Raw genomic sequence first — 11,755 nt, 5'->3', positions numbered from 1 at the left:
TCAGAGTATATAATCACTTGCCTGGGAGCTGCTAGAGGAAATACCTGCTGAAGCTTTCCACAGAAGCAGAATGGAGCTTGGGAAAAGGGAATTTTTATTTTGATTACTATAGAATAAACTCTAATGTAAGCCCTGTAGAACATAAAATTGTTTTTAAACACAACGGTGATACTATTTGGGCAAGTAAAAATCAAGTAGCTGCTTGAGTAACTGCACCTACCCTGATTAGGAAAACAATTCCTTCACTGTGTGCAGAGTAAAAGAATGCCACACATTGTATTCTAAGACACAAAAGTAGTATAAATACCACAGTAACAAGTGTTCTGAAGTCTGTATTACTACTTCCTGTGTTAAGCTCAGATTCATCCTTTAGCTAGGAATTACTTAGTTCTGACACCTATACTCTGTACTAGTCCAAAAGCACATAATAGCGTTATTTCATTATTTCCTAATAAAGGATGGGTTTGGCAGGAAGCTAGTGAGGCTGTTCAACTTTTAACTTAGATATACCCAATTAACAAGCTCTTACTCCTTGCTGGTAAAGCAGAAGATGTAGTCTCATTTGTTTTAACTACTTAATTGCTTTAAGATTCCTCCATCACTTTTTAGCAAAAACAGAAGATGAAGTTCAAACCAAAGTCAGTTATAGCGATTTAAAAGTAAATATATTTGAACTCCCAGCTGTTACTAGCCTTTTCCTGTTGTTTTTTTGTTTGTTTACAGAGAAATTTAGTGGGATTAATAGTTTCAGTCTATAGCAAAAGTATAGATATCTAGCAAGTACAAATATTGAAGTTCTGCATGCTCACAAAATATGCTGTTGAAGACTGGAAATACTCCTGAGGACAGCTGTACACTCTTAGTTTTCTTTATTTGGTGGAGGCACTTAACGGGGGTTATTTTGCCTCAGTTTTTATTATTAATGGTAGATCTTGAGCTACGAGATTCTCGGAGTTGGATGACCACGATTGGGGGAACAGTGACTTTCCATTTGTGGTCACCAAAACTGTAAGGGACCAGTTGTTAGTTGAACTTTTTTAAGTCCATGGGGCCTGGCAGTCTTTACCCCAGGATGCAGGAGTCGAATGCATCCTGCAGAGAGGCTGAGGACACTTGGTTGTCTGATCTGGACAAAAGGAGGCTGAGAGGTGACCTTGCTGCTCTCTGCAACTCCCTGAGGAGATGAAATGGGGAGGGAGGTGCTGGTCTCTGCTCCCTGGGGACGCGTGGTCTCTGCTCAATGGCAGGACGCATGGGAGCAGCACAGAGCTCTGCCGGGGGACGGTCAGACTGGACACTCGGAATAATTCATTTACTGTGAGGGTGGTCAAACACTGGACCAGGCTACCTAGCAAGGTGGTTGATGCCCCATGCCTGTCAGTGTTCACAAGGCGTTTGACCAATGCCCTCAGTCATATGCTTTAACTCTTGGTTAGCCCAGAAGCGGTCGGGCAGTTGGACTTGATGAACTTCATAGGCCCCTTCCAACTGAACTATTCTGTTCTATTCTCACTTCTAGTCCTAGTCCTCTACGTATTAAAGAGCTGATCAATAAGCCAGACTAATCCACAGCTTAACCAGAGATACAGAAATACATAAATTTAAATAATCGCGTGCAACTGAAAGCAAATCTTGTCATAGCTGTCTTTTAGCTAAATATTCCATAACGCTACAAATTCAATTCTAGCAAATTTAAAATTGTAAAAATCCTATTGCGAGGGTCTTGAGTACAACCGGGAAAAATCTGTTTAGCAAGAAAATTACCGTTTCTGCACAAGCTTGCAGGCATGAATGACTTTTTCTGGAAAGCTGTGTTTAAAAAAAAAAAAGAGAAACCAGCAGCAGGAACCAGGCATTAATCTCAATTTGCTGCCTCAGATGTAGCTTTTAAATGTAACTGACTGCAAATCATAGAAAACTACATGTAAAAGTTATATAAAACTTGCATTGGAACAACTGAAAACTCAGGAAAATACTGTAGCTTCAAACTTAAAAGCAAAACAAACAAACAAAAACAAAACTACACAGTTTTGTAATTCCTTTTGAAAACTTTTATTTTCTACTATATTCTACTATTTTCTACTATATTCTTCTATTTTCTACTATAACCACAGCTCGTATTTTGCAGATAAACAGAACTTGACTACCCTCAATAACCTGAAATCAAGCCTTACTGGCAGACTCCTAGAACAGAGAATGTGTTTGCTCAGTACAGCATTTTTTAAATACAGAGCAAGAATACAATTTACAGTAACAATGTGAATAGGTTGCCATTTCTATTAACGCACAGATTTTCGTTTCCATTTCAACTTTCAGGCAGCTCCTCGAAGACAGTTTTTTCTCCAACTTTTGTTCCCTCTGCCACAATGATAATAATCTGGATAATGATCTATTGTACAAGACTTAATAAATTATGCCCGAGTTTAACAAAAAAAAAAAGCTTGAGAGGGAAAAAAAAGGCTATTTTGATTCTAATGCCTTCCTGTCCAATCTTGACTAAAAGTACATTAAAATAAAGGAAGACTCTCTATATTAGAGTGTTTTGATGCTGTTGAGATCAGGGTTGGAAATGAAAAGGTAGAGTTCTTGTGGATAAGGATCAGAGGGTTGGCCAACAAGGCAGACATCCTGGTGGGGGTCTGTTAAAGACCACCAAACCAGGATGAAGAGATGGCTGAGGCATTCTATAAGCAGCTGGTGGTAGTCACTCAATTGCCAGCGCTTGTCCTCATGGGAGACTTTAACTTCCCAGACATATGCTGGAAATACAATACAGCCCTGAGGAAGCAGTCTAGGAGGTTCCTGGAGTGCATGTAAGACATCTTCCTGACGCATGGTTAGTGAGCGTATCAGGGGGTGCCCTGCTAGACTTGCTGTTCCCAGAGAAGGACTGGTGGGAGATGTGGTGGTTGGGAGCTGTCTTGGGCAGAGTGACCATGACATGGTAGAGTTCTCTATTCCTGGTGAAGTCAGGAGCAGGGGTCAGTAAAACTGCTACCTTGGACTTCCAAAGGGCTGACTTTGAACTGTTCAGGACCCTGGTAGGGAGGGTCCCTTGGGAGTCAGTCATCAAGGGCAGAGGGATCCAGGAAGGCTGGATGCTCCTCAAGAAGGAAGTCTTAAAGGCACAGGAGCAGGCTGTCCCCGTGTGCTGTAAGATGAACTGGGGGGGCAAGACGACTGATGTGGCTGAATAGGGAACTTTTGCTGAGTCTCTGGAAGAAAAAGAGAGTTTATGTCCAGTGGAAGAAGGGGCAGGCAACTCAGAGAGAGTACATGGAAGTTGCCAGCATATGCAGAGAAAAAAACAGGAAGGCCAAACCCCACTATGTGCTCAACCTGGTCAAGGATAATAAAAAATGTTTTTTATAAATATATTAATGGCAAGAGGAGGGCCAAAGAGAATCTCTCTTCTTTACCGGATGCAGGGGGGAACATGACTACAGAGAATAAGAAAAAGGCTGAGGTTCTTCACGACTTCTTTGCATGTCTTTACTAGCCAGACCACTTATCCTCAGGGTACTCATCCTCCCGACCTGGAAGTCTGGGATGAAGAGCAGAAGAGCCCTCCCACAGTTCAGATGGAAACAGTTAGAGACCTGCTGCTCCACCTGGACTGCCACAGGTCCATGGGGCCAAATGGGATTCACCCGAGAATGCTAAGGGAGTTGGCGGATGTGATTGCTGGGCTGCTTTCCATCATCTATCAGCGGTCTTGGTCATCTGGAGAGATCCCGGATGACTGGAGACTTGCTAATGTGACACCCATCTATAAGAAGGGTTGTAAGGAGGACCCAGGGAACTACAGGACTGTCAGCCTGACCTCGGTGCCAGGAAAGGTGATGGAACAGGTCATCTTGAATGCAATCACGCAGCATATGCAGGACAACCAGGGGATCAGGCCCAGTCAGCATGGGTTCATGAAAGGCAAGTCCTGCCTGATCAGTATCATCTCCTTCTATGACCGGGTGACCTGCCTGGTGGATGAGGGAAAGTCTGTTGACATAGTCTACCTAGACTTCAGCAAGGTCTTTGACGTAGTCTCCCATAGTATTCTCCTGGAGAAGCTGGCAGCCCATGGCTTGGACAGGTACATGCTTTGCTCAGTTAAAAAAAAGATGGATGGCCAGGCCCAGAGAGTAGTGGTAGATGGAATTAAATCCAGCTGGCGACCAGTCACGAGTGGTGTTCCCCAGTGTTGGGGCCCATCCTTTTTAACATCTTTATTGATGATTTGGATGAGGGAATTGAGTGCACCCTCAGTAAGTTTGCAGATGACACCAAGTTGGGGGGAAGTGTCGATCTGCCGGAGGGTAGGGAGGGCCTGAAGAGGAACCTGGACAGAATGGGTTGATGGGCAGAGGCCAATGGGATGAGGTTCAGGCTAAGTGCAGGGTCCTGCCCGTTGGCCCCAACAACCCCATGTAGCTCTACAGGCTTGGGGGAGAGTGGCTGGAAAGCTGTGCAGAGGAAAAGGATCTGGGGGTGCTGATTAATGCTCACCTGAACATGAGCTGGCAGTGTGCCCAGCTGGCCAAGAAGGTCAATGGCATCCTGGCTTGTTATCAGGAACAGTGTAGCCAGCAGGACCAGGGAGGTGATTGTCCCTTTGTATTCTGCTCTAGTGAGGTCACACCTCAAGTACTGTGTTCAGTTTTGGGCCACTCAGCACAAGAAGGACATCGAGGCCCTGGAGCATGTCCAGAGAAGGGCTACGAAGCTGGTGCAGGGCCTGGAACACAAGTCCTATGAGGAGCGGCTGATTTAGTCTGGAGACAAGGAGGCTCAGGGGGACACCTTATTGCTCTCTACAACTACCTGAAAGGAAGTTGTGGGGAGGTGGAGGTCAGCCTCTTCCCTCAGGTAACTAGTGATAGGACTAGAGGGAATGGCCTCAAGTTGTGCCAGGGGAGGTTCAGGTTAGAAATTGGGAGACGTTTCTTCTCAGAAAGAGCAGTCAGACATTGGGACGGGTTGCCCAGGGAGGTGGTGGAGTCACTGTCCCTGGGGGTGTTCAAGGAAAGGTCGGACATGGAGCATGGGGACATGGTTTAGTGGGTGACATTGGTGGTAGGGGGGTGGTTGGTCCACATGATCTTGAAGGTCTTTTCCAACCTTAATGATACTATGATTCTACGATTCCCTTGTCCTATTAGTTAGAACTAACATTATTGAAAAAGCGCAGCCAGCAGGTCGAGAGAGGTGATTCTCCCCCTCTCGCTGAGCCCCCACCTGGAACACCACGTTCAGCTCTGGGGCCCGCAGCACAACAACCACATGGAACTGTTGTAGCAGGTCCCAAGGAGGGCCATGAGGACGATCAGAGTTCTGGAGCACCTCTCCTATGAAGGCAGGCTGAGAGAGCTGGGGGTGGTTCAGCCTGGAGAAGAGAAGGCTCTGGGGAGACCTGATAGCAGTCTTCCAGTACTTAGAGGGAAGATGGGGGAGGGACTCTTTATGAGAGTGTAGTGACAGGACAAGGGGCAGTGGTTTATAACTGAAAGAGATTTAGATGAGATATAAGGAAGAAGTTCCTCACTGTGAGGGTCGTGAAGCACTGAACAGATTGCCCAGAGAAGCTGTGGATGCCCCATCCCTGGCACTGTTCAAAGCCAGGCCGGATGAGACCGGGCAGCCTGGTCTGATGGGAGGTGCCCCTGACTTCCTGTGATTTTGTTAATACAGGTGGATCAAAGTTTTGACTGTTACAAAAGAAGGAAAGAAAACAACAACAGGGGTAGCAAGGCAGACCCTCCAGAGCACAACTGAACGTACACATTTCAAGCTGGATGCGTCAACCTGGACGCCCACGTACCTGCCTTTTCTGCTGAGAGGGATTTCTCCGCCCGGTTCGTGGCTGCGCGCCGCTCTGCTGAGAGGCACCGGCCCTCCTGCCGCCTCCAAACGGCCGCCGTAGAAGCGTCCTCCAGCGACGCCTGCGCTCCGCAGCCGGCCCCACTTCCAGCCATTCACCCCGGCAGCCTCCAGACTGCTGCGAGCGTAAGCGCGCGCGGCGAGCCCGCGCTAGGACCTCCGCTGCTGCCTCAGCGCAGGGGGCAGCCCGAGCCCGCCCTGAGGCGACTCCTCGAGCCCCCAGCGTGCGCTGCACGCAGCGCCTCGGCCCGCACCGACACGCCCACGTCCCCCTTCAGCAGAGCTCAAGCCCGCCCCCTGCAACCACCCCGACTCGCGCTCTCAAGCGAGCACGTGGCAGTCATCACCCCACGTGGGCATATCAGCACACTCTGCTAATCAGCGGTCTCCATTCGCCTCTGGAGCGCGCGGGTAACAGCCAATGGGAAACCAGCGCGCGAAGCCGAGGGGATCGAGGCGGTTACTCGGCGGCAGTTGGCGGTGCTCGGCGGGAGGTGGTGGACGCGGTCTGGTGCGGTCGAGGCTCCTGAGCTTGGCCAGGCAACATGGTGGGGAGCGGGACTCTCGCGGCTGGGAGGAGACAGGGAATTTGGGAGCGCTTCTGCTGCGGTGGGTCTGGGGAGCTTAGGATTACGCCTACCATGGCGGGGCTTGCAGAGAGACGCCCTGTGGAGTCCCCACGGTAGCAGTAAGGCGGGAGGGCTGGGGGGGTAGGAGGGAGGTGGCTGTAAGTTAACAGGTCAAGGCAGGCGATGTGCAGGAACTGGCCGGTGGCTAACAGGACAAGCCGCGTGGAAATGCAACGAAAGGCTGTTTATAGCGGCCGCCTCGCTGTCGGCGCGGTGGGGAGAAGGTGACAGGTGAGGGATAGACTGCACCCGCCCGAGGTGAGAGACGGCGGGAAAGCGCAAGACAACAGCCAAGCATTTCGTTCTGCCGTTTCGTGGCTGCGAGCTTCAGAGCTTCCGAGGGTCGCAGGCAGCCACTCGGAGGAGAGGGGGGCTGGCCCGCAGCCAGCCATGTGGCACGGCTGCCTGCGCAGGGGCGGGGCTGCGGGGTGGTGCCCGGCGCATGCAGCTCCCGCTCTGAGGCGCGTGGTGCAAACGTGCTAGGGAGCTGGAGACAGCAGCACAAAGCCTTTAGAAACTTGGTGCTAACCGAATGAAGTGGAAATAAGTGCGGAGTCAGCCTCGCCGGCAACGGGTTAATGCCAGAACTCTGTGAGTGAGAATACAAACATGGAGTCAAGGATACAAGCTTTGATGAAGCTGTGAAGAAAAGGGGAGTGTAGACACCCTACCATTTATTTTCCATCTTTGCTTTTTCCTAGGTACACTGTAACACTAAGCTAGGATAACAGTTTATCTCAGTCTCAGATGTAAGACAAAATTGAGATTTTCGAGAGATTAAACATGTGGCATGCTTACACAGGTGATTTAGCAGATGAACTCAAAGATGTATGGATTTCCAGGCACTAGATAACTGTATTGCAAAGGAAAACACACTAATAGGTTTTATGTGGGAGAAATTCTTGCAACATTGCCCAGAACATCATTGGCAATAAATCAAGGAAATTTGGGGTTATTATATAAAAAAGTCTTTCAAAACCAAGGAAAGGTGGAAAAGAGACTAGACGATATTAAAGATAGAATATACGTGCAGCATGGTAAGGGATGATAATATTGCATTCATCCAACGTGTTCATAGAGGCTATGTAGTCTCTAAGGTTCTACAACATTCTCAATATCATAGTCCAGATCAACTGAGGCGAGTAGAATCTTGCCAGCAGGAGACAACTTGATCAGTGTCATTGTCACTTGAGAGCTACTGGGGAATACTGCAGCAGAGAAGGATCATGGTAACATAACCCACAGATTACTGGTTATTAGGAGAGTGAAATCTAGAAGATGGGTAGATTCATATTTCATTATCATTGTTCTATTTTTAATTTTCAGCGTGAATGCATATCTATCCACGTTGGTCAGGCTGGTGTTCAGATTGGCAATGCATGCTGGGAATTGTATTGTCTTGAACATGGGATCCAGCCTGATGGTCAAATGCCCAGTGATAAAACTATCGGAGGTGGCGATGATTCATTTAATACTTTCTTCAGTGAGACAGGAGCTGGTAAACATGTTCCCAGAGCAGTGTTTGTGGACCTAGAGCCAACTGTAGTTGGTATGTACCCAACATGTACATCATTGTGAAACCACTCCTTTCCCTGCAGACATTTCTGTATCTTCAGAACACTACAGATTCTAAAAGATGTATACTTGGATGCTGCTTTGACGTTTTAAATTACTGTTACTTGAAAGAAATGAAATAATGATATATGGGGAACATTTGGGAGACATCAGAACTTTTTTGCAGTCTGTGGGTAATCTTCCCAAACTGCTACATGACATCCAGAGCTGAGCTTCGTTTATTCGCTATCTAGAATATGTCCGTGCCTGCGATGTAGTTCTCTGAGTTACCTCCGTGTTCCCAGATGCACATAATGCTCTGAGTGCCTGCTGTTTTTCTCTACGCAAAGGGGCTGAAGTTGTGCCAACTTCTTACACTAGTCAGACAAGCTGCATGTAGTCACAGATGCTGTCTACACCCTTTTGATATGTGCATTTACTTAGTATTTCACTGCTAGGCAGCATGCATAGAACTGAACAGATAGATTTCATGTTGGCATATTCTGTTTCTTTGTAGATGAAGTACGTACAGGCACGTATAGGCAGTTATTTCATCCTGAGCAGCTCATTACTGGGAAAGAAGATGCAGCTAATAATTATGCTAGAGGCCACTATACCATTGGAAAAGAGATTGTTGATCTAGTGCTAGACCGCATTCGCAAACTGGTAAGAGTTCATGCTGCAAGTCATGCAGTTTTTTAAAATAATTGATACAGCTCTATAACTATCTATAACTGTGATTTGCCACTTGTTTTTTTTCAATCACTTATCCATTAAAATTAAAAAAAAAAAAAAAAGTCTTCCTGCCTCCCCCTTTTGAGTTAAATAAAAATTTGGTCAATAAAACTTAAAGCTTCTTAGGATCTGAAACATCATTATTTGAAGGGATTCTAAGGATACCTCGGAAACATATTATAAAATCCTTAAACAAGCGTGGTCATATTGTTGTATTTATTTGCTTGTTTGTTATTTTCAACTTGAATTGCACTCTTATGTGTCAAGCAAAATATTTCCAGTACCTGAACCTCAGGTTTTGGTTGAAAGCTCAGAAATCTCAAGTATTTTTCTAGTTTTTTAATATCCTGATGTATTGTGAGAAACTCACATAGTATAGCATGATTCAAAGTGAAATAGTGATTGTCTATCTAAAATTATAAAATACTGGTTTTCAATACCTAATTGCTACTTGCTGCCACGTAGAGTAGAATCTGTTCCCAAAGGTGTAACCCAGCTGTGATTTATAACAACTTTTCACAGTGGTGTACAGCTGCTCTTGCCTACAGTAGTGTTAAAATGACATCAAAGTCAACGTTGCTACTTTTAAATGTGAAAATACTCATTCAGAATAAGGTATGCAGTGTCACTGGTAGTTCTGAGTAAAAGATACGCAAGGAAGAAAGTTCACCTTTTAAAACTAAAAGAATTAGGAAATAATTGATTTGGTATGCTTATTTTAATATTACCCTCTCCAGAATCATCAATAACTTTTCTTTCTCTCCCACTTTTTTCTACCCCATTATAGGCTGATCTGTGCACAGGACTGCAAGGTTTCCTTATCTTTCACAGTTTTGGAGGAGGCACTGGTTCAGGGTTTGCATCTCTGCTCATGGAAAGGCTCTCTGTTGACTACGGAAAGAAATCTAAACTAGAGTTTGCAATTTATCCAGCACCTCAGGTTTCCACTGCTGTAGTGGAACCTTACAATTCAATTTTAACTACCCACACAACACTGGAGCATTCAGACTGTGCATTCATGGTAGATAATGAAGCCATTTACGATATATGTCGTCGCAACCTTGACATAGAACGTCCTACTTATACCAATTTAAACCGACTGATTGGGCAAATTGTTTCATCCATCACCGCTTCACTGCGTTTTGATGGAGCCCTCAACGTAGATCTCACTGAATTTCAAACTAACCTTGTTCCATACCCACGAATCCATTTCCCCCTGGTAACATATGCTCCTGTCATCTCTGCTGAAAAAGCATATCATGAGCAGTTATCTGTGGCTGAAATTACCAATGCTTGTTTTGAACCAGCTAATCAGATGGTAAAATGTGACCCTCGCCATGGCAAATATATGGCCTGCTGTATGTTATATAGAGGTGATGTCGTACCTAAGGATGTTAATGCAGCTATTGCTACTATCAAGACTAAACGTACCATTCAGTTTGTGGATTGGTGCCCAACTGGATTCAAGGTACATAAATAACTTAGGAAGTGCTTGATGTTTAAAATACTAGGAATTGCATAGTATTTAGATGTGATGGTCATTTTACAATGTTGTAATGTCCCTGTTAGCGAACTGCTTACATTTCAGACCATGTTCTTAAGTATAAATCCAAGATACTGCAACACAGATGAAAATTCTGTACCAAGTTATAGATTAGCTATCAGTTTTTATAGCAACAGGCAATATTGAGTACCTGAAAACAATTTAAAAACAGGTGGGTACAAAAAAACAATGCCAGATTTTTCTGCAAGTCTTCAAAAACCTAGGTAATTCTGTATAGAGAAAGTACAGGTAAACCTCAAGCAACTGTAGAAACACCATAGTAAGTTATCACGTAGTAGTTCAGTGCAGTAACTTCCCAGCAACGTTTTTGAGATACCTTAAAATGACAGATGCTGTCGATTTCGGGGTCTGTACTGTGATGACAGAAGTTCTATGGCACCTGGCTTCTATCACTAGGGCAAATCTTCTGTGTTGTTGTTAACAATGTCAAGATGGCTGACAATGTCACCTTGCAGATAAACGATCAATCCTTCTAGCTACTGTCAGTGCATTCAGGACTTGAAAAGACCAGATTCGTATGTTCTAATTAGAGTCCAGTAAGCTCTTACTATCAATTATTTCTTCTAGGGCCCTTCCACAATCATTTGTGTGACTTATGCATTATAATCTGGTGAAAAAATTCCATAGTCCAACCTACCTAATATTGTCCCAATTTTAATTTGATCTGATCCTGAATTAGGATTTAGTTAAATATGCTCACGAAATGCGAAATAATTCTAAGCTGTTTGTTCATAACCATGATGTCTGTTCATTATTAACAGAAATGTCTTTAACTCTTCCCACTCAAAGTTTTCATCTGTTTCCTTGAAGGTGGGCATTAACTATCAGCCTCCAACTGTGGTGCCAGGTGGTGACCTTGCAAAGGTGCAGCGGGCTGTGTGTATGCTGAGTAATACAACTGCTATTGCTGAAGCATGGGCTCGCCTTGACCACAAATTTGATCTCATGTATGCTAAACGTGCCTTCGTACATTGGTATGTTGGGGAAGGAATGGAGGAAGGAGAATTTTCTGAAGCCCGCGAAGATTTGGCTGCGCTTGAGAAAGATTATGAAGAAGTTGGGGTAGACTCAGTAGAGGCAGAGGCTGAAGAAGGGGATGAATATTTAGAAAACTGAAATCTGGAAAACTATATTCAGCAAAAACAACAACAAATTGCAGAACCCTGTTCACTTGTTTGATTGTTTTCAAATAAAGTTTTAAAGGTTCTTCCTTTTTCTTCATTCCTATTTATATGTATAGTCACTATGTAAGGACCACATGAAACTGCAATTTTGGTAGCATCTAGTCATGTGCAAACTAAAGATAAAATCAGGAAATTATAGAATTTCCTGTGATCCTGAAGCGTTTTGTGACAAACTTTTATTTTTGGTTTTTGCACAAGCAGGAAACTTCTTTTTG

The 11,755-nt window shown here is 44.9% G+C and overlaps 1 protein-coding gene across 1 annotated transcript; it reads left to right on the top strand.

Moving 5' to 3' along the window:
- The first annotated feature begins 578 nt into the window (after positions 1 to 578).
- Positions 579 to 11,562, top strand: LOC121075136 (tubulin alpha-3 chain). Its single transcript, XM_040568087.1, has 5 exons — positions 579 to 6,422; positions 7,830 to 8,052; positions 8,575 to 8,723; positions 9,580 to 10,260; positions 11,167 to 11,562. The coding sequence occupies exons 1-5, from the start codon at positions 6,420 to 6,422 to the stop codon at positions 11,470 to 11,472; spliced, it is 1,362 nt and encodes a 453-aa protein (XP_040424021.1). The 5' UTR covers positions 579 to 6,419; the 3' UTR covers positions 11,473 to 11,562.
- Positions 11,563 to 11,755: the final 193 nt, after the last annotated feature.

The sequence above is a fragment of the Cygnus olor genome, chromosome 9 (genome assembly GCF_009769625.2).
Source record: "Cygnus olor isolate bCygOlo1 chromosome 9, bCygOlo1.pri.v2, whole genome shotgun sequence".
NCBI lineage: Eukaryota > Metazoa > Chordata > Aves > Anseriformes > Anatidae > Cygnus > Cygnus olor.
Note: the sequence above shows the minus strand (reverse complement) of the source record. Positions and strands in the feature narration are given on the sequence as shown.

What these genes read in the sequence shown, in the direction of transcription:
- LOC121075136 (XM_040568087.1), top strand. An exon ending in TAGACCGCATTCGCAAACTG is followed by an intron (nt 8,724 to 9,579) that starts GTAAGAGTTCAT and finishes ACCCCATTATAG; the next exon opens with GCTGATCTGTGCACAGGACT. An exon ending in GGTGCCCAACTGGATTCAAG is followed by an intron (nt 10,261 to 11,166) that starts GTACATAAATAA and finishes GTTTCCTTGAAG; the next exon opens with GTGGGCATTAACTATCAGCC.